The sequence below is a fragment of the Rattus norvegicus genome, chromosome X (genome assembly GCF_021556685.1).
Source record: "Rattus norvegicus strain SHRSP/BbbUtx chromosome X, alternate assembly SHRSP_T2T, whole genome shotgun sequence".
NCBI classification, from domain to species: Eukaryota; Metazoa; Chordata; class Mammalia; order Rodentia; family Muridae; genus Rattus; species Rattus norvegicus.
In genome coordinates this window covers 44657283-44681427 of record NC_141554.1, presented here as the reverse complement: position 1 = coordinate 44681427, position 24145 = coordinate 44657283, and the positions used below count along the sequence as shown (strand labels likewise).

At 36.7% G+C, this 24145-nt stretch overlaps 1 protein-coding gene across 8 annotated transcripts in view; it reads right to left on the bottom strand.

Moving 5' to 3' along the window:
* Positions 1-24145, bottom strand: part of Cnksr2 (connector enhancer of kinase suppressor of Ras 2) — a 269745-nt gene that overhangs the window by 152637 nt on the left and 92963 nt on the right. For all 8 annotated transcript variants that reach the window (XM_087600614.1, XM_087600615.1, XM_087600616.1 and 5 more), the window contains 1 exon segment: positions 21938-21979. In XM_087600614.1, the coding sequence (XP_087456740.1) occupies positions 21938-21979 (42 nt within the window).

The window sequence follows — 24145 nt, the reverse complement described above, 5'->3', positions numbered from 1 at the left end:
AAAGATCTTTTCCCAATCTGTTGGTTGCCATTTTGTCCTAACCACAGTGTCCTTTGCCTTACAGAAGCTTTGCAGTTATATGAGATCCCATTTGTCGATTCATGATCTTGGAGCATAAGCCATTGGTGTTTTGTTCAGGAAATTTTTTCCAGTGCCCATGTGTTCCAGATGTTTCCCTAGTTTTTCTTCTATTAGTTTGAGTGTGTTTGGTTTGATGTGGAGGTCCTTGATCCACTTGGACTTAAGCTTTGTACAGGGTGATAAGCATGGATCGATCTGCATTCTTCTACATGTTGCCCTCCAGTTGAAACAGCACCATTTGCTGAAAATGCTATCTTTTTTCCATTGGATGGTTTTGGCTCCTTTGTCAAAAATCAAGTGACCATAGGTGTGTGGGTTCATTTCTGGGTCTTCAATTCTATTCCATTGGTCTATCTGTCTGTCCCTGTACCAATACCATGCAGTTTTTATCACTATTGCTCTGTAATACTGCTTGAGTTCAGGGATAGTGATTCCCCCTGAAGTCCTTTTATTGTTGAGGATAGCTTTAGCTATCCTGGGTTTTTTGTTATTCCAGATGAATTTGCAAATTGTTCTGTCTAACTCTTTGAAGAATTGGATTGGTATTTTGATGGGGATTGCATTGAATCTGTAGATTGCTTTTGGTAAAATGGCCATTTTTACTATATTAATCCTGCCAATCCATGAGCATGGGAGATCTTTCCATCTTCTGAGGTCTTCTTCAATTTCTTTCCTCAGTGTCTTGAAGTTCTTATTGTACAGATCTTTTACTTGCTTGGTTAAAGTCACACCGAGGTACTTTATATTATTTGGGTCTATTATGAAGGGTGTCGTTTCCCTAATTTCTTTCTCGGCTTGTTTCTCTTTTGTATAGAGGAAGGCAACTGATTTATTTGAGTTAATTTTATACCCAGCCACTTTGCTGAAGTTGTTTATCAGCTTTAGTAGTTCTCTGGTGGAACTTTTGGGATCACTTAAATATACTATCATGTCATCTGCAAATAGTGATATTTTGACTTCTTCTTTTCCCATCTGTATCCCTTTGATCTCCTTTTGTTGTCTGATTGCTCTGGCTAGAACTTCAAGAACTATATTGAATAAGTAGGGAGAGAGTGGGCAGCCTTGTCTAGTCCCTGATTTTAGTGGGATTGCTTCAAGTTTCTCTCCATTTAGTTTAATGTTAGCAACTGGTTTGCTGTATATGGCTTTTACTATGTTTAGGTATGGGCCTTGAATTCCTATTCTTTCCAGGACTTTTATCATGAAGGGGTGTTGAATTTTGTCAAATGCTTTCTCAGCATCTAATGAAATGATCATGTGGTTCTGTTCTTTCAGTTTGTTTATATAATGGATCACGTTGATGGTTTTCCGTATATTAAACCATCCCTGCATGCCTGGGATGAAGCCTACTTGATCATGGTGGATGATTGTTTTGATGTGCTCTTGAATTCGGTTTGCCAGAATTTTATTGAGTATTTTTGCGTCGATATTCATAAGGGAAATTGGTCTGAAGTTCTCTTTCTTTGTTGTGTCTTTGTGTGGTTTAGGTATAAGAGTAATTGTGGCTTCGTAGAAGGAATTCGGTAGGGCTCCATCTGTTTCAATTTTGTGGAATAGTTTGGATAATATTGGTATGAGGTCTTCTATGAAGGTTTGATAGAATTCTGCACTAAACCCGTCTGGACCTGGGCTCTTTTTGGTTGGGAGACCTTTAATGACTGCTTCTATTTCCTTAGGAGTTATGGGGTTGTTTAACTGGTTTATCTGTTCCTGATTTAACTTCGATACCTGGTATCTGTCTAGGAAATTGTCCATTTCCTGAAGATTTTCAAATTTTGTTGAATATAGGTTTTTATAGTAAGATCTGATGATTTTTTGAATTTCCTCCGAATCTGTAGTTATGTCTCCCTTTTCATTTCTGATTTTGTTAATTTGGACGCACTCTCTGTGTCCTCTCGTTAGTCTGGCTAAGGGTTTATCTATCTTGTTGATTTTCTCAAAGAACCAACTTTTGGTTCTGTTGATTCTTTCTATGGTCCTTTTTGTTTCTACTTGGTTGATTTCAGCTCTGAGTTTGATTATTTCCTGCCTTCTACTCCTCCTGGGTGTATTTGCTTCTTTTTGTTCTAGAGCTTTTAGGTGTGCTGTCAAGCTGCTGACATATGCTCTTTCCTGTTTCTTTCTGCAGGCACTCAGCGCTATGAGTTTTCCTCTTAGCACAGCTTTCATTGTGTCCCATAAGTTTGGGTATGTTGTATCTTCATTTTCATTAAATTCTAAAAAGTTTTTAATTTCTTTCTTTATTTCTTCCTTGACCAGGTTATCATTGAGTAGAGCATTGTTCAATTTCCACGTATATGTGGGCATTCTTCCCTTACTGTTATTGAAGACCAGTTTTAGGCCGTGGTGGTCCGATAGCACGCATGGGATTATTTCTATCTTTCTGTACCTGTTGAGGCCCGTTTTTTGAACAATTATATGGTCAATTTTGGAGAAAGTGCTATGAGGAGCTGAGAAGAAGGTATATCCTTTTGCTTTAGGATAGAATGTTCTATAAATATCTGTTAAGTCCATTTGGCTCATTACTTCTCTTAGTCTGTCGACATCACTGTTTAATTTCTGTTTCCATGATCTGTCCATTGATGAGAGTGGGGTGTTGAAATCTCCCACTATTATTGTGTGAGGTGCAATGTGTGTTTTGAGCTTTAGTAAGGTTTCTTTTACGTATGTAGGTGCCCTTGTATTTGGGGCATAGATATTTAGGATTGAGAGTTCATCTTGGTGGATTTTTCCTTTGATGAATATGAAGTGTCCTTCCTTATCTTTTTTGATGACTTTTAGTTGGAAATTGATTTTATTTGATATTAGAATGGCTACTCCAGCTTGCTTCTTCTGACCATTTGCTTGGAAAGTTGTTTTCCAGCCTTTCACTCTGAGGTAGTGTCTGTCTTTGTCTCTGAGGTGTGTTTCCTGTAGGCAGCAGAATGCAGGGTCCTCGTTGCGTATCCAGTTTGTTAATCTATGTCTTTTTATTGGGGAGTTGAGGCCATTGATATTGAGAGATATTAAGGAATAGTGATTATTGTTTCCCTTTATATTCATATTTGGATGTGAGGTTATGTTTGTGTGCTTTCATTCTCTTTGTTTTGTTGCCAAGACGATTAGTTTCTTGCTTCTTCTAGGGTATAGCTTGCCTCCTTATGTTGGGCTTTACCATTTATTATCCTTTGTAGTGCTGGATTTGTAGAAAGATATTGTGTAAATTTGGTTTTGTCATGGAATATCTTGGTTTCTCCATCAATGTTAATTGAGAGTTTTGCTGGATACAGTAACCTGGGCTGGCATTTGTGTTCTCTTAGGGTCTGTATGACATCAGTCCAGGATCTTCTGGCCTTCATAGTTTCTGGCGAGAAGTCTGGTGTGATTCTGATAGGTCTCCCTTTATATGTTACTTGACCTTTTTCCCTTACTGCTTTTAATATTCTTTCTTTATTTTGTGCGTTTGGTGTTTTGACAATTATGTGATGGGAGGTGTTTCTTTTCTGGTCCAATCTATTTGGAGTTCTGTAGGCTTCTTGTATGTCTATGGGTATCTCTTTTTTTAGGTTAGGGAAGTTTTCTTCTATGATTTTGTTGAAGATATTTACTGGTCCTTGAGCTGGGAGTCTTCACTCTCTTCTATACCTATTATCCTTAGGTTTGATCTTCTCATTGAGTCCTGGATTTCCTGTATGTTTTGGACCAGTAGCTTTTTCCACTTTACATTATCTTTGACAGTTGAGTCAATGATTTCTATGGAATCTTCTGCTCCTGAGATTCTCTATTCCATCTCTTGTATTCTGTTGGTGAAGCTTGTATCTACAGCTCCTTGTCTCTTCTTTTGGTTTTCTATATCCAGGGTTGTTTCCATGTGTTCTTTTTTGATTGTTTCTATTTCCATTTTTAATTCCTTCAACTGTTTGATTGTGTTTTCCTGGAATTCTTTCAGGGATTTTTGCGATTCCTCTCTGTAGGCTTCTACTTGTTTATTAATGTTTTCCTGTGTTTCCCTAAGTGTGTTCATGTCTTTCTTGAAGTCCTCCAGCATCATGATCAAATATGATTTTGAAACTAGATCTTGCTTTTCTGGTGTGTTTGAATATTCCATGTTTGTTTTGGTGGGAGAATTGGGCTCCGATGATGGCATGTAGTCTTGGTTTCTGTTGCTTGGGTTCCTGCGCTTGCCTCTCGCCATCAGATTATCTCTAGTGTTACTTTGTTCTGCTATTTCTGACAGTGGCTAGACTGTCCTATAAGCCTGTGTGTCAGGAGTGCTGTAGACCTGTTTTCCTCTCTTTCAGTCAGCTATGGGGACAGAGTGTTCTGCTTTCGGGCGTGTAGTTTTTCCTCTCTACAGGTCTTCAGCTGTTCCTGTGGGCCTGTGTCTTGAGTTCACCAGGCAGCTTTCTTGCAGCAGAAAATTTGGTCTTACCTGTGGTCCCGAGGCTCAGGTTTGCTCGTGGGGTGCTGCCCAGGGGCTCTCTGCAGCGGCAGCAACCAGGAAGACCTGTGCCGCCCCTTCCGGGAGCTTCAGTGCACCAGGGTTCCAGATGGTCTTTGGCTTTTTCCTCTGGCGTCCGAGATGTGTGTGCAGGGAGCAGTCTCTTCTGGTTTCCCAGGCTTGTCTGCCTCTCTGAAGGTTTAGCTCTCCCTCCCACGGGATTTGGGTGCAGAGAACTGTTTATCCGGTCTGTTTCTTTCCGGTTCCGGTGGTGTCTCAGGCAGGTGTCCTGCTGCTCCTGGACCCTCCTCCACGGGAGCCCAGAGGCCTTATACACTTTCCTCTTGGGCCAGGGATGTGGGCAGGGGTGAGCAGTGTTGTTGGTCTCTTCCGCTCTGCAGCCTCAGGAGTGCCCACCTGACCAGGCGGTTGGGTCTCTCTCAAGTTCTAACTTCTTACACTGTATTCCATAGCTTCTGAATTTCTTCCGTGAAACGGAGGCCTCTCGTAGCGCCAGCGATGTTTTTGTCCCGGGTTTCTCGGCACCAAATGTCCCACGCACGACTTTCCGCCGGCAAGAAGCACGCGAGACATAGAAATTCTTGCTATGAGTGATACTTTATTCCTATCTCATGGAGAAGCCCTCAAGCATACTTTCAATGCTCAAGGATGACACTTGAGATGTAGCAGTGATTCAAGAATAGGTTATTAAGGTTACTTAAGCTTTGAGCACATAGAATAAATGACCTGATGAGCTGGATGGGCTCAGTAAATTAGAGACTCATATACATATATATATATGTATATATGTGTATATATATATGTGTGTATATATATATACTTTTTAGAAAAATAAGGACCCCTCAACAATGTTTACACATATACTCCAGAAATTTAAAATTTAAAGGCAACATGTGTGGTTTTGCAGAGGTAAATGCTACTCATACTGTGACAGTTAGGATTTTATTAATTCTCAGCTCTAAATTGACCCTTTAGTGTCTTTTCTCTATATAGTAATGAGCTATGTGTATATGTATTTACTCCTTTACATTGGGTACAATGTTGTACTTTTTGTCAGTAGAGGGTACTGCAGGAATGCTGTGGAGGAAAGAAAGCTTTTCGCTAGGTTCTCATTGGCTACATATTAAATATTCTTGTATCTAATTTAGGGTCTATGAGTGATGCTCATTTTTTTAGGAGATCAGGTAATGTCCTGCTCCAACCATATACCTAGACCATTTATTCAAACCTCTCAGCAACTGTGCAGTCTTGTCTAGGTTCAGACTCTGTCATCTTGAGGCTATCTTAAGATGTTCTCTTGAAATCTTACTACAGCAGCACCCAAAATCTTCCTATAAGATCTTCCACCATTTTCAGTTGCCTACATTTGTGAAACATTGTCTCTCTCTTGGTCTTGTAATGGCCAGACCTTATCTAGGCAATCCTATGAGGTGGCAACCACAGGTTCTAAGCCCTGGGGGTGAGTGCTCTCCCTAAGTAAGTCATCTTTTCCTGGGTACTCATTTCGCTTAGTCTTCAGGAATGGTTTAGGATTCCTTTTATACCGCAATAGATATTATTCTAATATAGACTAATAATTATTTATACCAAAGTTCCTTTATTTAAGTTACTGTGTAGCTTCTGTTTCTATTCTGGTTCCAGTACATTGAACATTAATTTTATGGCAACTTGGATATACTTTTAAAAATCTAGTAGTGTCTTTGATCATATACAGACTGGCACCAGATAAAGACTGTCCTCAAATTTATCACTTTATGTGGCCACTCTGTTTTCTTATAATTTTTGTGAGGTTATCATGAAAGAACTGCAGCTATTAGACCTAAGAAATTAGAAAAAAAAATTAGAGTTAGCCCAATTCCTCAACTTAATTAGAAAGGCTAATTTAAGCTTGTTCACAAATAGTAAGTGTCAAACTGAAGTCAGGACACCAATTTTTTAAACTCTAAGTAGTGCCCTTTGTACTACATTGTGTTGGTATTTACTGTAAACATATACTTTATGAAGACAATGATTGTACCCTCAGAGTCAGTCTAAACATTAAAGCATTATGCAATACAGAATATGTTCAGCAAATATAACATCACCAGGAACACATATAAACATGCTATCATGTCATACACTGTGTAGAACTAATATAAACAGCAAAACTATTTTATGTAGGTTGTACTATTATTAAGAATGCATGTTTCTCCTTTTGTCCTCGGAAAGGCAAATATCTTCTACTTCATCATAATATCTTTATATTTTCCCTCTGTTTTTTTGGCATGGATAAGAATTTTAGAAGAGTTAATTTTTTAAAAAGATGTATTTATTTTTCTTTTATGTATATGAACGTGTGTAGGGTGTGTTTATATGTGTGTGCACACATGTGTGCCTTGTGCCTGATGCCTGAGAAACCCAGAAGAGGGTGGTGAGTCCCTAGAACCTGGTTACAGATGGTTTACAGTGTAGGTGCTGGGAACTGACCCGTATGCTCTGCAAGAGTAGCAAGTGCTCTTTACTGTTCAGACATCTCTCTATCCTAGATATTAATTTATAGTTAAAGTGGTTTCTGATACTGATTACCACTAAAGTGTCAAAATCCAATTCAACACCCAAGAAAACAAGTTTTGGCTTAGTAATAGTCTTAGCACAAATTTTTTGTAATATAATTTTTGTTGGATTTTTTTATATTTCAAATGTTATCCCTGTTACCAGTTTCCCAGCCATAAACTCCCTATCCCATCCCCACTCACCCTTCTTCTATGAGGGTGTTTCCTCTCCCCAACTACTCTCCCCTTCCCACCTCCTCTACACTGAGGGGTCCAGCCTTGGCAGGACCATTGGTGCCCTACAAGGCCATCCTCTGCTACATATGCAGTTGGAGCCCAGGGTCAGTCCATGTGTACTCTTTGGGTAGTGGTTTAGTCCCTGGGAGCTCTGGTTGGTTGGTGTTGTTGTTCTTATGGGGTTGCAAACCCCTTCAGCTCCTTGAATCCTTTCTCTAACTCCTCCAACGGGAAACCTGTTATCAGCTCAATGGTTGGCTGCTAGCATCTGCCTCTGTATTTGACATTCTCTGGCAGAGCCTCTCCGGAGACAGCTATATCAGGCTACTTTCAGCATGCATTTCTTGGCATCAGCAATATTGTCTGGGTTTGGTGGCTGTATGTATATGGGTTGGGTCCCCAGCAATGTTGTCTGGGCTTGGTGGTATATAACTTCAGTTTGAGTACAAAGTCAAGTATGTGAAGAAAAACAGGTTAGGGGAAGAAGAGACAAAATGGAAAGAAAGAGAAGGAAGCAGCAAGAGGGAAACGGAACTGGAAGGGAAGAGGGGAGGAGGGCATGGAGAAAGTAGCAGTGGAAGAAAAGAAGGAGCATATTTTTGAATGGTAAAGCACTTTATAACTAAGAAATCTATTTAACACTAAAACAAAAAGAAATATGTATTATTTTCCCATTTTGTTTACAAAGACCACACTGGTGGTTAAGGTAAAATATATTATTTGGTATCAGATAATCTTGATTTTAGCAGTAGGACTTTAATGAACTAACATGGCCTGGGATCTTTTAAGAGTTTATCAAAGGTGACAAGTCCTCGAGGCTTACCAATGAGATGAGTATTTTTGCAGCAAGCACAGTGAGTCTGCTCAAGCTCAAGGCCTGCAGCAGCTTTCCAGAACGGAAAGAATGCAGTGAAAGGGGGGTGGGGTGGGGGGGAGTGAGGCAAACAAAGCACATGGCTGAGGAAAGTTCCAGATTCTCTTTAGCCATTTTACCATATATAAAACAAGGATGTTAGCAGAACAATAAAGATAGTCCCCAATATGCCAACGAACATGTATTACAGGACAAGTCCTAACTGGGGGAAACTTCAGACTTACTGATTTGATGAAATTTAACACTAATTAAATTTAGTAAATGCTAGCTCCAGTAGAGAATGCATTAATTTTCTGCAATGTGTTCTGTAGTCTCACTCTGTTTTTGACAACTGAACCTAATGGCACCCTGCCCTCTGACCAGTCACCCAGGTGGTTCAGCCTCTATTCTTTCATCGTCATATTTTATATTAATACAAATCTGTGTTCAGCACTACATGCAAATTCCCCTTCTACAATACTCTTTCATAGATTTCTCTGATTTTAAAGATGAAAACAGTGGGATGTCAGAATTGATCCTAAGCCTTTTTCAATATTTTACTTTTGAATATTTTACTTGCATGAATATGAAATTAATTGTAAAAACCATCAAAAGTATGACTACAACAGAATAAGATAAACAATTTTATCTTCACTATAAGCACATCATAAATTAATTTTAAATATGGAATGTACTTTAAGTTAAAAAGTCAGCTACCATTTTCAGCAAATACAATAAATATTTTTATACCAGAATATTCAATTTAAAAAAATTTCCTTCTTTTTATTTAATCTTCTTTTATATATTCCAGATTTTAGTCTCCTCCTGGTCCACCCTCTAACTGTTCCACATCCCATATCTCCTACCTGTCCCCTGTCTTCACAAGGATGTCCCCACTGCCCACCCCCAACCCCATGAGACCACTAAACTCTCTGGGGCCTCCAGTCTCTTGAGGGTTAGAGGCATTTTCTCTGACTGAACCCAGACCTGGCAATCCTCTGTTGTATACATGTTAGGGTGCATGCTGGTCAGCTGGTGTATGCTGCCTAGGTGGTGATCCAGTGTTTGAGACATCTCCAGGGTCCAGGTTAATGGAGACTGCTTGTCTACCTATAGGGTTGCCCTCCTCCTCAGCTTCCCCCAGCTTTTCCCCAATTTAACAGAGGGTTCAGCAGCTTCTGTTCATTGGTCGGGTGCACATATCTGCATCTGACTCTTTCAGCTGCTTGTTGGGTCTTTTGGAGGGCAGTCATGCTAGGTCCCTTTCTGTGAGTGCTCCACAGCCTCAGTAACGGTGTCAGGTCTTAGGGCCTCCCCTTGAGCTGGATCCCACTGTGGGCCTGTTGCTAGACATTTTCCTCACTCAGGCTCTTCTCCATTTCTATCCCTGTAGTTCTTTCAGACAGGAACAATTACATTTAAGAATTTTTGACTGTGGGATAGCAACCCCATCCCTCACTTGATACCCTGTCTTTCTGCTGGAGGTGGGCTCTACAAGTTCCCTCTCCCCACTGTAGAGCACTTCATATAAGGTTCCTCCCTTTGAGTCCTGAGAGTCTCTCACCTCTCAGGTCTCTGGTATATTCTGGAGGGTTCCCCCCAACCTCCTACCTCCTAAAGTTGCCTGTTTCCACTCCTTCTGCTGGCCCTCAGGGCTTCAGTCCTTTTCCCCCACCCAATATCAGATCATGTTCCCCTCTCTCTCCCCCTGTACTCCCATCCCTTTTTCCTCCCAGGTCTCTCCCTCCCCCCTTATGATTGCTTTCTTCTCCCTCCCAAGTGGGACTGAGGTGTCCTCACTTGGGCCCTTCAGCTTGTTGGAGTTTTTGAGTTCTGTGGAATGTATCTTGGGTATTTTGTACTTTTCTTTTGGCTAATATCCACCTATTAGTGAGTACATACCATGCATGTCCTTTTGGGTTTGAGTTACCTCACTCAGGACAGTATTTTCTAGTTCCATCCATTTGCCTGTAAAACTCAGGATGTCCTCATTCTTAACAGCTGAGTAGTACCCCATTGTGTAAATGAACCACATTATCTGTATCCATTCTTCTTTTGTGGGACATCTGGGTTGTTTCCAGCTTCTGGCTATCAAAAACAAGGCTGCTAAGAACATAGTGGAGCATGTGTCTGTGGCATGGTGGGGCATCTTTTGGGTATATTCCCAAGAGTGGCATTCCTGGGTCTTCAGATAGATCTATTTCCAATTTTCTGAGGAACCCCAGACTGATTTCCAGAGTGGTTGTACCAGTTTGCAATCCCACCAACAATGGAGGAGTGTTCCTCTTTCTCCACATCCTCACCAGCATCAGTTGTCACCTGAGGTTTTGATCTTAGTCATTCTCACTGGTGAGAGGTGAAATCTCAGGGTCGTATTGATTTGCTTATCTCTGATCACTAAGGACTTTGAACATTTCTTTAGGTACTTCTCAGCCATTCAAGATTCCCCTGTTGTGAATTCTCGGTTTAGTTCTATACACCATTTTATTTTTATTGGGTTGTTTGGTTTCTTTGCTGGTCAGCTTCTTGTGTTCTTTGTATATTTTAGATATTAGCACTCTAATGGATGTGGTGTTAGTGAATATTTTTTCCCAATCTGTAGGTTGCTGATTTGTCATATTGACTTTATCCTTTGCCTTACAGAAGTCTTCCAGTTTCAAGAGTTCCCATTTATCCATTCTTAATCTTATGAGCCTGAGCCTTTGGAGTTCTGTTTAGGAAATTTCCCCCTGTGTCAATGAGTTCAATGCTCTTTCCCATTTTCTCTTCTATTAGATTCATAGTATCTGGTTTTTTGTTGAGGTCCTTAATCCACTTGGACTTGAGCTTTGTGCAAGGTGACAAATATGGGTCTATTTTCATTTTTCTACATCAGATCACCATGGTCTAGGGATGGTCTTCAATAACAGCAAAAAGAATAGAAAGCCCACATACACTTGGAAACAACTCTCTATTCAACGATAATTTGTTCAAGGAAAAAATAAAGGAAGAAATTAAAGACTTCTTGGAGTTGAATGAAAATGATGACACACCATAACCAAACTTAATGGACACAATGTAAACAGTGCTAAGAGGAAAATTCATAGCACTAAGTGTCCTGGTATACTATTATTAAGTTTATCCAAACTATGTCAAGAGATAATACATATAATTATAAATTCCAAACACGTTCAAATTTGGAAGTAGGTGGTGCATTTGGCTTGCATTAAAGAAAAGTTGTTATCAAACTAGGCCATAGAAGCAGCATAAAATTAGACAGTATTTGGAGGCTATTTGATTTATATGAGCTGTTTTAAACTCCTATGCAACCATTTCTGTTTCTTTTAATTTTGTTTTTCATACTCACAGAAGTAATCATGTAAGATGGCTTAAATGAAAGACAAGGGAATGCACCTGAAACCATATTTCAGTAATGATTTTATTTTGTAGCAATATTAAAACATATTGTTCACAATTAAAAAACAGAAACTGAAGAGATCCTACACTAGCAACCTAGACTTGAGAGCTCTAGAACAAAAAGAAGCAAACACTTCCAAGAGGAGTAGACTGCAGGAAATAATCAAACTCAGGGCCAAAATCAACCAAATAGAAACAAGGAGAACAATACAAAATGGCAACAAAAAAAAAAGCTGGTTCTTCGAGAGAATCAAGTTTTAAGAAGTATGACTCAAAATTGTCTCCATTATATCAAATTATTTTCCTCCTGATAACTACAACAGGAAGGTAAGGTAGATGGCAGGAAATAGTCAAACTCGGGGCTGAAATCAACCAAATAGAAACAAATAGGACTATACAAAGAATTAACAAAACCAAAAGACAGTTCTTTGAGAAAATCGACAAGATAGATAAACCCCTAGCCAAACTAACTAAAGGGCCCAGAGACAGTATCCAAATTGACAAAATCAGAAATGAAAAGGGAGACATAACACAGAAACTGAGGAAATTCAAAATATCATCAGATCCTACTACAAAAGCCTATAGTCAACAAAACTGGAAAATCTAGATGAAGTTGATGATTTTTTAGACAGATACCACATCCCAAAGTTAAATCAAGAGCAGACACACTATTTAAACAGGCCCATGTCCTCTAAGGAAATAGAAGTCATTAAAAACCTCCCAACCAAAAGGAGCCCAGGGTAGAATTCTACCAGACCGTCAAAGAAGACGTGATACCAATATTCCTCAAAATATTCCATAAAATAGAAAACAGATGGAACACCACCTAATTCATTCTATGAAGCCACAATTACTCTGATACCTAAATCACAGAAAGAGAACTTCAGACCAATCTCGCTTATGAATATCGATGCAAAAATACTCAATAAAATTCTTGCAAATAAATCCAAGAACACATCAAAACTGTCATTCACCATGATCAAGTAGGCTTCATCCCAGAGATGCAAGGTTGGTTCAATATACGAAAATCCATTAATGTAATCCAACATATAAAGAAACTCAAAGAAGAAAAAATCACATGATCATCTCCTTAGATGCAGAAAAAGCATTTGACAAAATAAAACACCCCTTCATGTTAAAAGTATTGGAGAGATCAGGAATTCAAGGCCCAAACCTCAACATAATAAAAGCAAGTTACTGCAAACCAACAGTCAATTTCAAATTAAATGGAGAGATGCTTAAAGCAATCCCACTAAAATCTGTGACAAAACAAGGCTGCCCACTCTCCCCATATCTATTCAATATAATACTCAAAGTATTAGAACAATAAGACAACAAAGAGAGATCAAGGGGATACAAATTGACAAAGAAGAAATAAAGGTATCAGTATTTCCAGATGATATGATAGTATACATAAGCAACCTCAAAAATTCTACCACAGAACTTCTCCAGCTGATTAACAACTTCAGCAAAGTAGCCAGATATAAAATTAACTCTAGTAAATCAGGAGCCTTCCTTTATACAAATGCTAAAATGGCTGAGAAAGAAATTAGGTTAAAAACTCCCTTCACAATAGCTACAAATAATATAAAATATCTTGGGGTAACTCTAACCAAACAATTGAAAGAATCTGTATGACAATAACTTCAAGTCTCTTTAGAAAGAAATTGAATAAGATTTCAGAAAATGGAGAGATCTCCCATGCTCATGAATTGGCCGACTTAACAGTAAAAATGACTGTAGGGCGGCGGGCTGTGAAAGGTACCCTGAGATTCCTGGTCGAAATAGGTCGAATCCCCAGTCACCCTAAAAGGGATGCCAGGAGCATTCCAAGTCTCCCTGGAGATCAGGCCCTTCGTAGCTACAGTGCCCCACAGACCTCTCTGTAGAGAGGTTTGAGACAGATCAGTCATTTAGGGCAAGAACCAAGCCCCTCCTCCACAGGTGAGGATGTGACCAAGTCATGTAGGTTCAAGACAGATCAGTCATAGAAACAGGACCACACCCCTGAATATGTACATGAAGTCTTCCCAAGCTCTCAGGCTAAACCAATAGGAAGTACCTGCTATCGGACACTGACCCATCCAAAAACTGTATTTAAGAATCTTACACCCATAAGGAAGGGGAGGGGGAGGGGGATGTTTGCTCGGAAACCGGGAAAGGGAATAACACTCGAAATGTATATAAGAAATACTCAAGTTAATAAAAAAAGGATTAAATGTGTGTAGGAATTATTCTATCATCTGAGAGCTTCTGCCACAGGGCTGTAACACTGCCACTTGGGGAAGAGATCTGCTCTCTGAAAGTTGCCACCAGATGCTCACCTGTACCCCTTGCTGGCTAGTCAGTCTCCTGCTGGCTCAGCCCAGCCTAAAAGTAGCAGCAGCAGTAGTGGAGGCAGAGAAAGCAGTCCCTACTCTCTGCCAGTGTTCTCTTCTTTTTGCCTGAACTGTGTGCCTAGCCAGACCAGAGATCACTGTGGAAAGCCTCCAGCACGCAGACTCACAAATGGCCATCCTACCAAAGGCAATCTGCAGATTCAATACAATCTCCATCAAAATCCCAACCCAATTCTTCAAAGACACGGAATGAGCAATTCTTAATTTCATAGGGAAAAACAAATCCAGAATAGCGAAAACAATTCTTAACCATAAAAGAATGGCTGGTAGAATCACCACCCCTGACCTCAAACTTTACTACAGAGCAATAGTGATAAAAACTGCATGTATTGGTACAGAGACAGACATGTTGATCAATGGAATAGAATTGAAGATCCAGATGTAAAACGACACACTTATGCACACTTTATCTTTGACAAAGACCTCTAAAATATACAATGGAAAAAAGAAAGCATCTTCAATAAATGGTGCTGGTCTAACAGGATGTCACTTCAAAATTCTAATGGTAATAATTGAGAATCTTTCTTTTAACAGTGCAGCATGAGATATTAATATAGTTTATTCATAAATGATATATCCTTGAATTTTTCAGATGGTAATCATGAATAGAAAATATATCCTATAAATATATCATAGTTAATTGCAGGATTACTATTTTTCTTATTTTTCATTATTAGGTATTATGCTTCTTTGAACATTTCCTGTAGAAAATGTTACTGTGTTCCACAATTTATTCTAGATTGTATCATCAGGAAATTATAAGAATATGAACTCTGGAGTCAGACTATAAGAGTTTTTCTTTTCTTTTATTTGAGAATTTCATATGTGAGTACTGCATTTTCATCATTTCCATTTCTCCTTCTCACCTATTCAATCAATTCCTTGTGTGTGCTGACTTAACCTACTAGGAACATTTTATTGCATTTATGTACATGTTTCTGTGGATGATTACTTGAGATTGGATAATGTATCAGGGAGTTTGTCCATGGAGAAAATAGGTTTTTATTTATTTTCTTAGCAGCAACTGAGTGACTGTGGCTCTTCTAGGCATAGAACCTAGTGAAATTTCCTCCATCTACAGTGACATGTCACCTGGTGCTGCCATTACGCAGGTACATTAAGTTACCATACTGTTGCGATTTCATAAGCACATTTTCTTCATCATGTCTAGAAGACATTAGCAGCAAGCATCCTGGTCCACTGGTTTTAAAAATCTTTCCACCTTCTCTTCTATGAATTTTCCCTAATCTTAGGAGTTTTTAACTGATCATAAATCATTTCTGTCATTTTGTGAAACTTAACATAACCATTCTATGCTCAAATTTATTCATCTATAAAATAGAGATGATAATATTTTTTCCTGAGAACTAAAATGTGTTAGACTGTGTACAGCATTCACAGTAATGGCAACAAATTGCAAAATATCATGCAAATGTTAGAATTACTGTTTCTGAGACTTAAAAAGTATGTCAAACTTGTTTTCCTAAAAGGATTTGGCATTATACTTGTATAGCAATAAATTATGCCCATCCTATTTTCATGAAGGCTACTATCAGCACCTGAGTATTTTAAAAAGTATGTGTGTAAATAGATGGAAATATATCTTATTGCTCTCAAAAAAATCCCTTGTTATATGAGGATAACTGTCTCTGGCAAGTTCTAGTAGCTAGCTATTATGATCTAAAATAGGATGTGGTGATTGTAAATTTAAAAAATACATAAAACCTAGGTATGTATATTATCTTTTGATAGTCTGTTAAAATTTTCATTTAAAAATAACTGACACTTCTATGTTCTTTCTTGTTCTTAACCATCTCATCTGTGATTGTTTATCATGTATGCATTTTTGTTCATTCTGTACTTTTCTAGTCTGGAATTTGATTTTTGTTTAACTTATTTTATAATCTTACTCTAATACATTTATCAAGAAAGTACTTTACTAAACATATTAATCTAAAAATGTGTGTGTGGTGCTATTTGTTTCTGTGCATGAGCTTTGACCACTGCTTTTCTTTGAAATATTTGCAATTTCTGATCCATTGTATTTTGGAAATATTCATTCATATTCATTCTTATTCTCTCTCTCCTTTCTTCCCTTCCCCATCCCCCCTTCTCTCTCTCTCCCTCCCCCTCCCCCACCCCTCCCCATCCCTCTTCCTCTCCCTCTCCCTCTCCTCCCTCTCCCTCTCCCTTTCCCTCACCCTCACTCTCCCTCACCCTCACTCTCCCTCTCCCTCTCCCTCTCCTCTCCTCTCCTCTCCTCTCCTCTCCTCTCCTCTCCTCTCCTCTCCTCTCCTCTCCTCTCATATTTGAGACAGTATCAATATGTATCCTAGATTGACTTGGATCTCATGAGTCTCCTTTCACAATTTTTCAAGTGCTGGGTTGCAGCCACAGCTTTTTTTCTCCAGTCTCTTTAGATGAATGAGTGCAGGGTTACTTCTTGCCATTATACTGATAATATATCACTATGATAATATCTTGAAATAATTATTCTCCCAATATAGTTTCTAAATTTGGAATCCAAATAGCTTTTCCAAAATTATTCTCTCATAGCCTTGATTATTGCTTTTTTTCCTCACAAAGAGTTGCAGATGACCAAAACCTATCCTCTAAAGCCTTTATTTTCTCTCATATTTGCAATTTTCTGAATATATAAATATATATAATAAAACAATATTACTAAAGTCCAGTTTTATTAAAATATCATTTTTCTTTAATATCCAATATTTATTTTATTGATTTTAGTGTGGTCTTACTTCTATGTTTCTTTTGCTGCTTTTAATACAACCATGTTCTTAGCTCACTTGGTCTTAGTTTACAGTAGATGTACCTTCTTAATCACTTTATATAATAGGCAGTGTTCTTTTACCTCTTACTGTGGACATTAAATATACTTAGTAAGCCTACTTCATGAGGCACTATTAATTTATTAATGTAGTGTATTGAGTGGTATTTCCTTTCCTGTTTCTTTTTTTAAAAATCTAATCACTACATATTGAATTTAAAAAAAGACACATCTCACAACTCTTCTCAGCCAAGGTTTTGTATTTCTTTATGGAATTCCTAAGCTATAATAGTTTTCCATACATGATCATTCCCTTCCTCTTGAGAAATGACCCCCATCCCTTTCAGACAAAATGAAGATCAAATCTATTACAAACATCTTCACTTTTCTTCAGTATAAATATATTCAAACAATTAGAATACTATGTGCGCCGTTTGAAATTTGATTTTATTATTTCACAAATTTCTCTTTCCTTCTCCCTCCCTCCCTCTCTCCCCCCCCTCTCTCTCTTTCTTTCCTTCTTTCACAGAGAAGATCTCACACCTGGCCTGTCTGGGAATTAACTATGAGGACCAGGCTAGACATGAATTCACAGATTTCTGTTTGCCGTTGCTTTCCAAGTGCTGAGAAAAAGAATGTATAAGTCATTATGTCTAGCTTCACTTATCCAAATCTTGGTTAAAATCATATAAGAATATTTTATGTGACCTAAAATACTAGAAAACTGAAATTGCCATTCAGAGACCTATGCTTTCTTCTTACTAAAGTATAATAAATTTTCAAGTGTTCTGTTACATTTGCTTGGTAGAGGCTGGGCTATCCATAATTAGGAGCCTAGAATGAGAAGTAGAATAATAGCATGGCATAGGACCATTTTCTGAGCTGAACTCACTGACTAATGCTATCCGTGTCTCCATCATCATGAGACAGGATGTTAAATGTCCAGCTGGCTAGGGTATGAAGTTTTGCTGCATAAACACATTGTATTCATCTGCAAATAGCAAGTAACTCAAAATTTGGCATATGAAAAAGAAAAGAGAGAGGAATCTACTATTAATATAAGTTCAATTTACTAATAATGTATATTAATCAATAGAAAATTATGTAAGAAATAATTATTTTAAAATATAAATGATTACTATTTATTTTAGTTTTAAATAAAATTCAAGCATAATTTTATATTCTGAAACATCTTATTTCCTTAAGCAAAACTAACTAAATTTAAACTTAGATTTCATAAAGGAGAATTCTTGTAATGTTCCTTTATCATTTAGATTCCTGTTTTGTTTGGGAAGGTGAGAAGATGGGAAGGGTCTGGGGGGAAATTGGGGGCGGGGAAAGCATGATCAAAATATATTGTTTGAAAAAACTTTCTAATAAAAAATAAAAAATTCATTTCTATCATCCTGTCACAAGATAGCATCTGATTTATTTTCCAGAATAAAGTTTCATGTTTTCATGGCCCGCTATCAATTATTATTGTGTTTAATTACCTTGTAAACATTGGAATATTGTTTTAAAATATGCATATACCTTACTGGATCTATTCTTGTGCTTAATCAAATTACATCAACCGATGTAAAAAATATACCATACTTACATTAAGCAAAAAAAAAGAAAGAAAGAAAGAAAGAAAAAAGAAAAGTGAAATCATGGCTATGAATGAGAAGCTAAAATGATGCTAATGTATAAAATAGGTTCAACTAGTAACTCCTTCGGTCTTATGTTTCTAGCAGCCAATACATAGGGGAAATTAAATGCATGTGTTTTGATAAAAATAAGAGATTATTACTGAAAAACTGCCCCAAAGGAAAATCAGGACACACACAATGATCTCAATAAAAGTCTTGAAGTAAATATAATGAGCCATAGCAGTGGGTCAAAGTTTAAGTAAATTCAATAGTTCAGGAGCAACAGTCATTGCTGCAGAAAATTCAATGACAATGAAATAGACACTCAAAGGAAATAAAAACAATGTCTTCTCATTTTCCTCAATAATTGAAACAACATGCACAACTAATCAGTAGCCGTGAGTTCCACAGGAAACAGGAGAACACAGTAGACATGGCCTCAAGGAACTGGAATTGGTCGTAACTACTAAATCTAAATATAAAAGTGTGTCCATGATCTATGTTCAAATTCAGCATTCAAATGTTTTAATATCTGCAGCCCATAGTTTCATCTACTGGAAATGTATGATTAAGTGATATATGGGTTGGATATGTCTTATCAAAACTGGTTTGCAGCAGAATCTGTATGGAATTATGGATTTTTTATTGTGGAAAAATTTGCATATACATGATGGAACAACTTGGGAATGTGATCCAAGTATAGACATCAAATTCATGTGTTTTATATATACCTTTATGGAAATTTTATATATTATTTAAAACACTTTTCCTTAAAAAATAACTGTTTATGTACCTAGAACTATCAGAAAAAATTTGTGTCAACATTTTAGCATTCACAAGACCATAAGTGGTTACTCTAAATTTATGTGATTGTGAAAAGCAGCCACTTTCTTGTACTTACTCACACATAAGTACAATAGTAAAAACGAGATATAGCATTAACACAGTGGAAATCTATGCTCAGAGCAACACAAGTAGCATCATCAAAATACCTATAGCAGCTGTTATCCAGGAGCAGGCAATAAACAACTACAGACCTTTGGTCTCTATCTAAAATGTGTCTTGATTATAAGGTTATTACAAAAGATGTTTTATGGTTTTAGCAAAGAATAAAGATTAATAGTAGTTCTCAACCTTCCAATGTGTGGCCCTTGTATACAGTTGCTCATGTTGTGGTGACCCCCAATCATAAAACTATTTTTGTTGCTACTTCATTACTGTAATTTTGCTACTGTTATGAATCATAGTGTAAAATCATAATTATATGTAAGCCCTGTGAAAGGGTCATTTGCTCTCCAAAGAGGTTGCAACCCATAGGTTGAGACTGTTAAAAGCACTTAAGGGATCAAGGAGTAGGTTTCCTAGTGATAGAAGAGTACTATGTTAGATACAGTTAAAAATGTTTCTTCCAAAGTCATCTATCCCATTAAAACCAGATTTTGTCTTAGAAGTCTCTCCTTGATCATATAAAAATTATGATTTCATATTATGTTATAAATGAACATTTCTGTATTTTTCCAATAAGCCCATTATTTTCATTGTGTTAACAATAGGCACTTTCCCTGCCACTTTAAAAATTCCATCTTCATTGTAACTATTATCCTGGTCATCTAGATTCAGAACTGTTTTGACTATTTTACCACCAGCCAATGAATGAACAACTATAGTCTTGACGGCATAACTTTCTTTCACATCTACTTCATTGCATATTTTCCTTTTTCCATCAGTAGAAACTTTATAATAATATATCTTTAAAACTTTCAGGTTGAGTCTTGTCTTAAACATCTGCAACTAGCCTACGTTTCAATTTACTGAGGTAGATCTGTTCTTGTTTCATCATGATCAGCATATCGAATGAAAGGTGTTAATGACAATGCAATGGGATTTTTACTTTTTAATGTGTGTGGGTTTTTGTTTAGCGTTTTAGCATAGTGCTTCAACAGTTCATTCATTTGTTTCTTTAGGACATGCGTAGTGGTCTTCCGATACCTCAGTTTTCTTAAAGAAGTTTCATACTTAATACATTCCTTTCCAATAGCTTCAATAGCTTACTTTTGCATACAGATCAACTCACCTTATTCTTTTTACACTGTTATGTATAGATTATCTATATACATTTTAGGGTGTTTTAGCAGTATCTTTTTTTTTATCACAGATGGAATAAGCAATAAACAAACAAACAAGTAAACAAGCCATAGTAAATAATAGACATAGGTCTTAAGAAGATGGCCAATGCAAACCTCATTTTTTTTTACCCTTTGAAGGAATTCCTGTATTAGAACAGGAAAACAGTTTTTTACAACTTTTGCTGAGGTCTGGAAGAGTCATCTTTTCCTTGGTAATGTTGACATAGTGGTGTTGTGAGTCTGAATTTTGAATGAACCCCATCATATGATATCAGGTATGGAATTTTCCACTTAAAATATCAGTGGCTTAAGTCTACTATCATATCATCTGCAGGCAGTGATATTTTGAAGGGGGATAACATTTGAAATGTAAATACATAAAATATCCAAGAAAGACAAAATAAAAAACCAATAATATCAGTGGCTCCCCATATGTAGTCAAAAAGTTTATTAGATTTGGAGTTGGCGAGGTGGCTCAGTGGGGAACAATCATTTGCTGCCAAACCTGATGCTCCGAGTTTAATCTTTGGAACTCACATTGTAGGTGAGAGGCCTCTCCCACAAATTTCCTCTGAATGCCACATGTGTGTAGTATTACATGCAAGTGCTCATATATAAACAATAAATAAATACAAAAAGGTCTTATATTTTGAATGAACTTCGGGATTACTACTCAATATATAATATGCTTATAGAATTTAAACTAATGTTTTAAATATATATGTATATAACTTAAATAAAAGTTATTTCTTTTCTATTCTACAGAGACTAAGAATAGTTGGACTAAAAACATTTAAGGGTGTTCTCTTCCCTTCCTAGACAAAGCAGGAGAATACATTAATTCCTTTTTTCTGACAGCAAAGGTCATCAGTACTACACAATGACGGGAAGTACATTATCTCAGCATTGCTGCCATTCTGAGTTGATGTTTCCTCCCCATATACTTAGTCAAGATATTTTATAAATGTCTTAACTCCTGAGGTACAAAGTAGTATTTGTATGTATTCAAATAATGAATGGATCCCAAAGCCATAAGCAAAGAAGCAAAATGGCATGACGCTAAGATTGTAACTAAGTAGAAGTAGAACTTCTGTAATAACTGCAGAAGTCCCATGTGCACAAGTGACGAAGGTATTTGAACAGGTGTGCATTCATTAGGAAGTAGATTTATAAAAAAAAGGAAGAGTAGGAGGAGGAAGAGGAGGAAGAAGAGAAGCAGCAGCAGAAACAATCCATTCAGTAACAACAAAAATATACCGTTTCACTGAGTATAATATTACCATAACTAATGAGTTTTGAATTCTTTTATAGGCTTCCTGAAATGTAAAAATACAATTAACTAAGGGAGGTTAATAGTCCATTTTATTATGGATTACTTTTTGTAAGCCATAGCCTTTTAATTGCTAAGTAAATATTGTCTAATGGAGACAAAAATTACATCCAAGTCTACTTACCACATGAAGAATTTTATTTTCAGTTTCATAGACAGTGCAATCCTGAAAAAAAACACAAATGTTAGGTTAAAAATTAAACAGCCATGTTAAACCATGTTTTTAGGAATTGTGCTAGGAAAAATTCTTAACATTTCAAGTAAAAAATAAAATAAGAGTGGGAAAATTTGGAATTTTTACTTTTATTTTTACCCAAGTAGTAAAAATAGTAATGTTAGATGGTCCATTATTAAGTGTATTTTGTAATTTGACTAGCTTTAAACACCTGGGACAAAGGCCAATAGGCATTAAGACTACTTTAGGACATCCAGTTAGACCAGTATCATGTATGGAAGATGCTTTCTTTTTTCATTGTTAATCCTAGCAATCCATGGGAATATGGGAGATCTTTCCATCTTCTGATGTATTCCTTAATTTTCTTCTTCAGAAACTTGAAGCTCTTGTCATTGGTCTTATTGTTCTTATGTTTAGGTACGGGCCTTGTATTTTTGTGCTCTCCAAAACAGCTCACATGAAAGGGTGTTGGATTTTGTTAAGGACTTTCTCAGCATCTATGTGATGACAATGTGGTTTTTTTCTTTCAGTTTCCTTTCAGGTGGATTACACTGATGGATTTCCATATATTGAACAGAACACCAATAGCTCAGGTACAAGTAATAAATGTTTTTATAATACTATTCAAACACAGTACTCTCTTCAATAATATTCAGATATATATTACAGCACAGACATATATTAATATTGCGTAGGCTGGCCTTACACTTATACCTGTTTTCCTTACCTTTCTGAGTGGCTACAATTTTAAAGCATAAGTCACTATACCTGTTATATTAGGACAAGGTTTTATGAGGAAAAGTTAGGTCAGGTTTACATCAGAGTTTAACTAAGCCCAGTACTAAAGATTGAATATCATATGCTAAACAGGAAAAATTTCTACCAATACAGTCATTTTTGTATCTGTAAATATTTAAAACAAAGTCAACTCTTACCTAGCTGTGATTTATATGTACAGGAAAGCCAGGGTAAGGATAATATATTCCTATGTGAAATGCATTATAATATCATCTAAATTTGTAAGGATTTAATTTTACAAAAATTATTTTTGAACAAATTGCATAATCTTAAAACTATTATTAAAAACCACTGTTTGTTTTTTGTAGGATTAGTGTGCTGAATCTGGTCTATATGCTTTGTAATCCAAAACAAAAAATGTCATGTATTATTAAACATGTGTCACTAATAAATATTATATTATCAAGGAAGAAGACACATAAATATTACTAAAGAAGTAAACTCTTGCTGTTTTATGAATGTATGTATATATATATTATATGTGTATTATGTATGTACATACATAAATATTTGTTCTCTCTGCTCATTGAAAAGACATAGGAACAAAGATCACTTTAGTAATAATTAATTTTTCAGTATTGTGGTCTTGTTATACCATTCCCCAGGCATTCTTAGAAACTGGCTAATTCCAAATCAGATTAGAAATATACAAGAAAAGACTGGACTGCATTTTGATTTAAGATAGAATGAAGCTATCTAAGATGACTAGTATTGAGCTGGAAGTGAACATGAGAAGATTCCTACTTCCTGAATAAAATAATCTAACCACACAAGAAGATAGTGTACTGGATCGAAACAAAATAAATACTGTGGAATAGTAAATACATGAATGTGTCTGATGATTAAATATGAAATTTAAAAAGTATTAGTAGATAATATATGCAATAAAATAGTTTAGTGATATTACGTATGCTAAACGGATTGGACCATATAGGTATCCTTTCCTCCAGAATGAGCACAGAAATGAGTAAAATATGGTTTTTTGATGGTTAAATTGTCACTTCTTCATGACCTAAAATTACTGGGAGGAAAATCCCAAGTACAGATTCCTTACAATGGGCTGGCCTGAAGTGAAGGCCAGGGGATTTTCTTAAGTCAATATAGGAAGATTCAGTTTTCTGTGGCTGGTGCTATGCTTTAGGGAAGGGTCCTGAACAATAAAAGAACAGAAATGCCTAGCCGAGCACAAACAAGCAAGCAAAAATTTATACATTCATTTCCTATTCATTTTTTTCATTTTTCTATTATTGATTATGAATTCAGTGTGGCCAGCTGATTGAAGTTCCTGCCTTGACTTCCTCACAATTATAGATGTAGTTGTAATTAATAAATGAAACAAGTCCCCATTTCTCCTACATT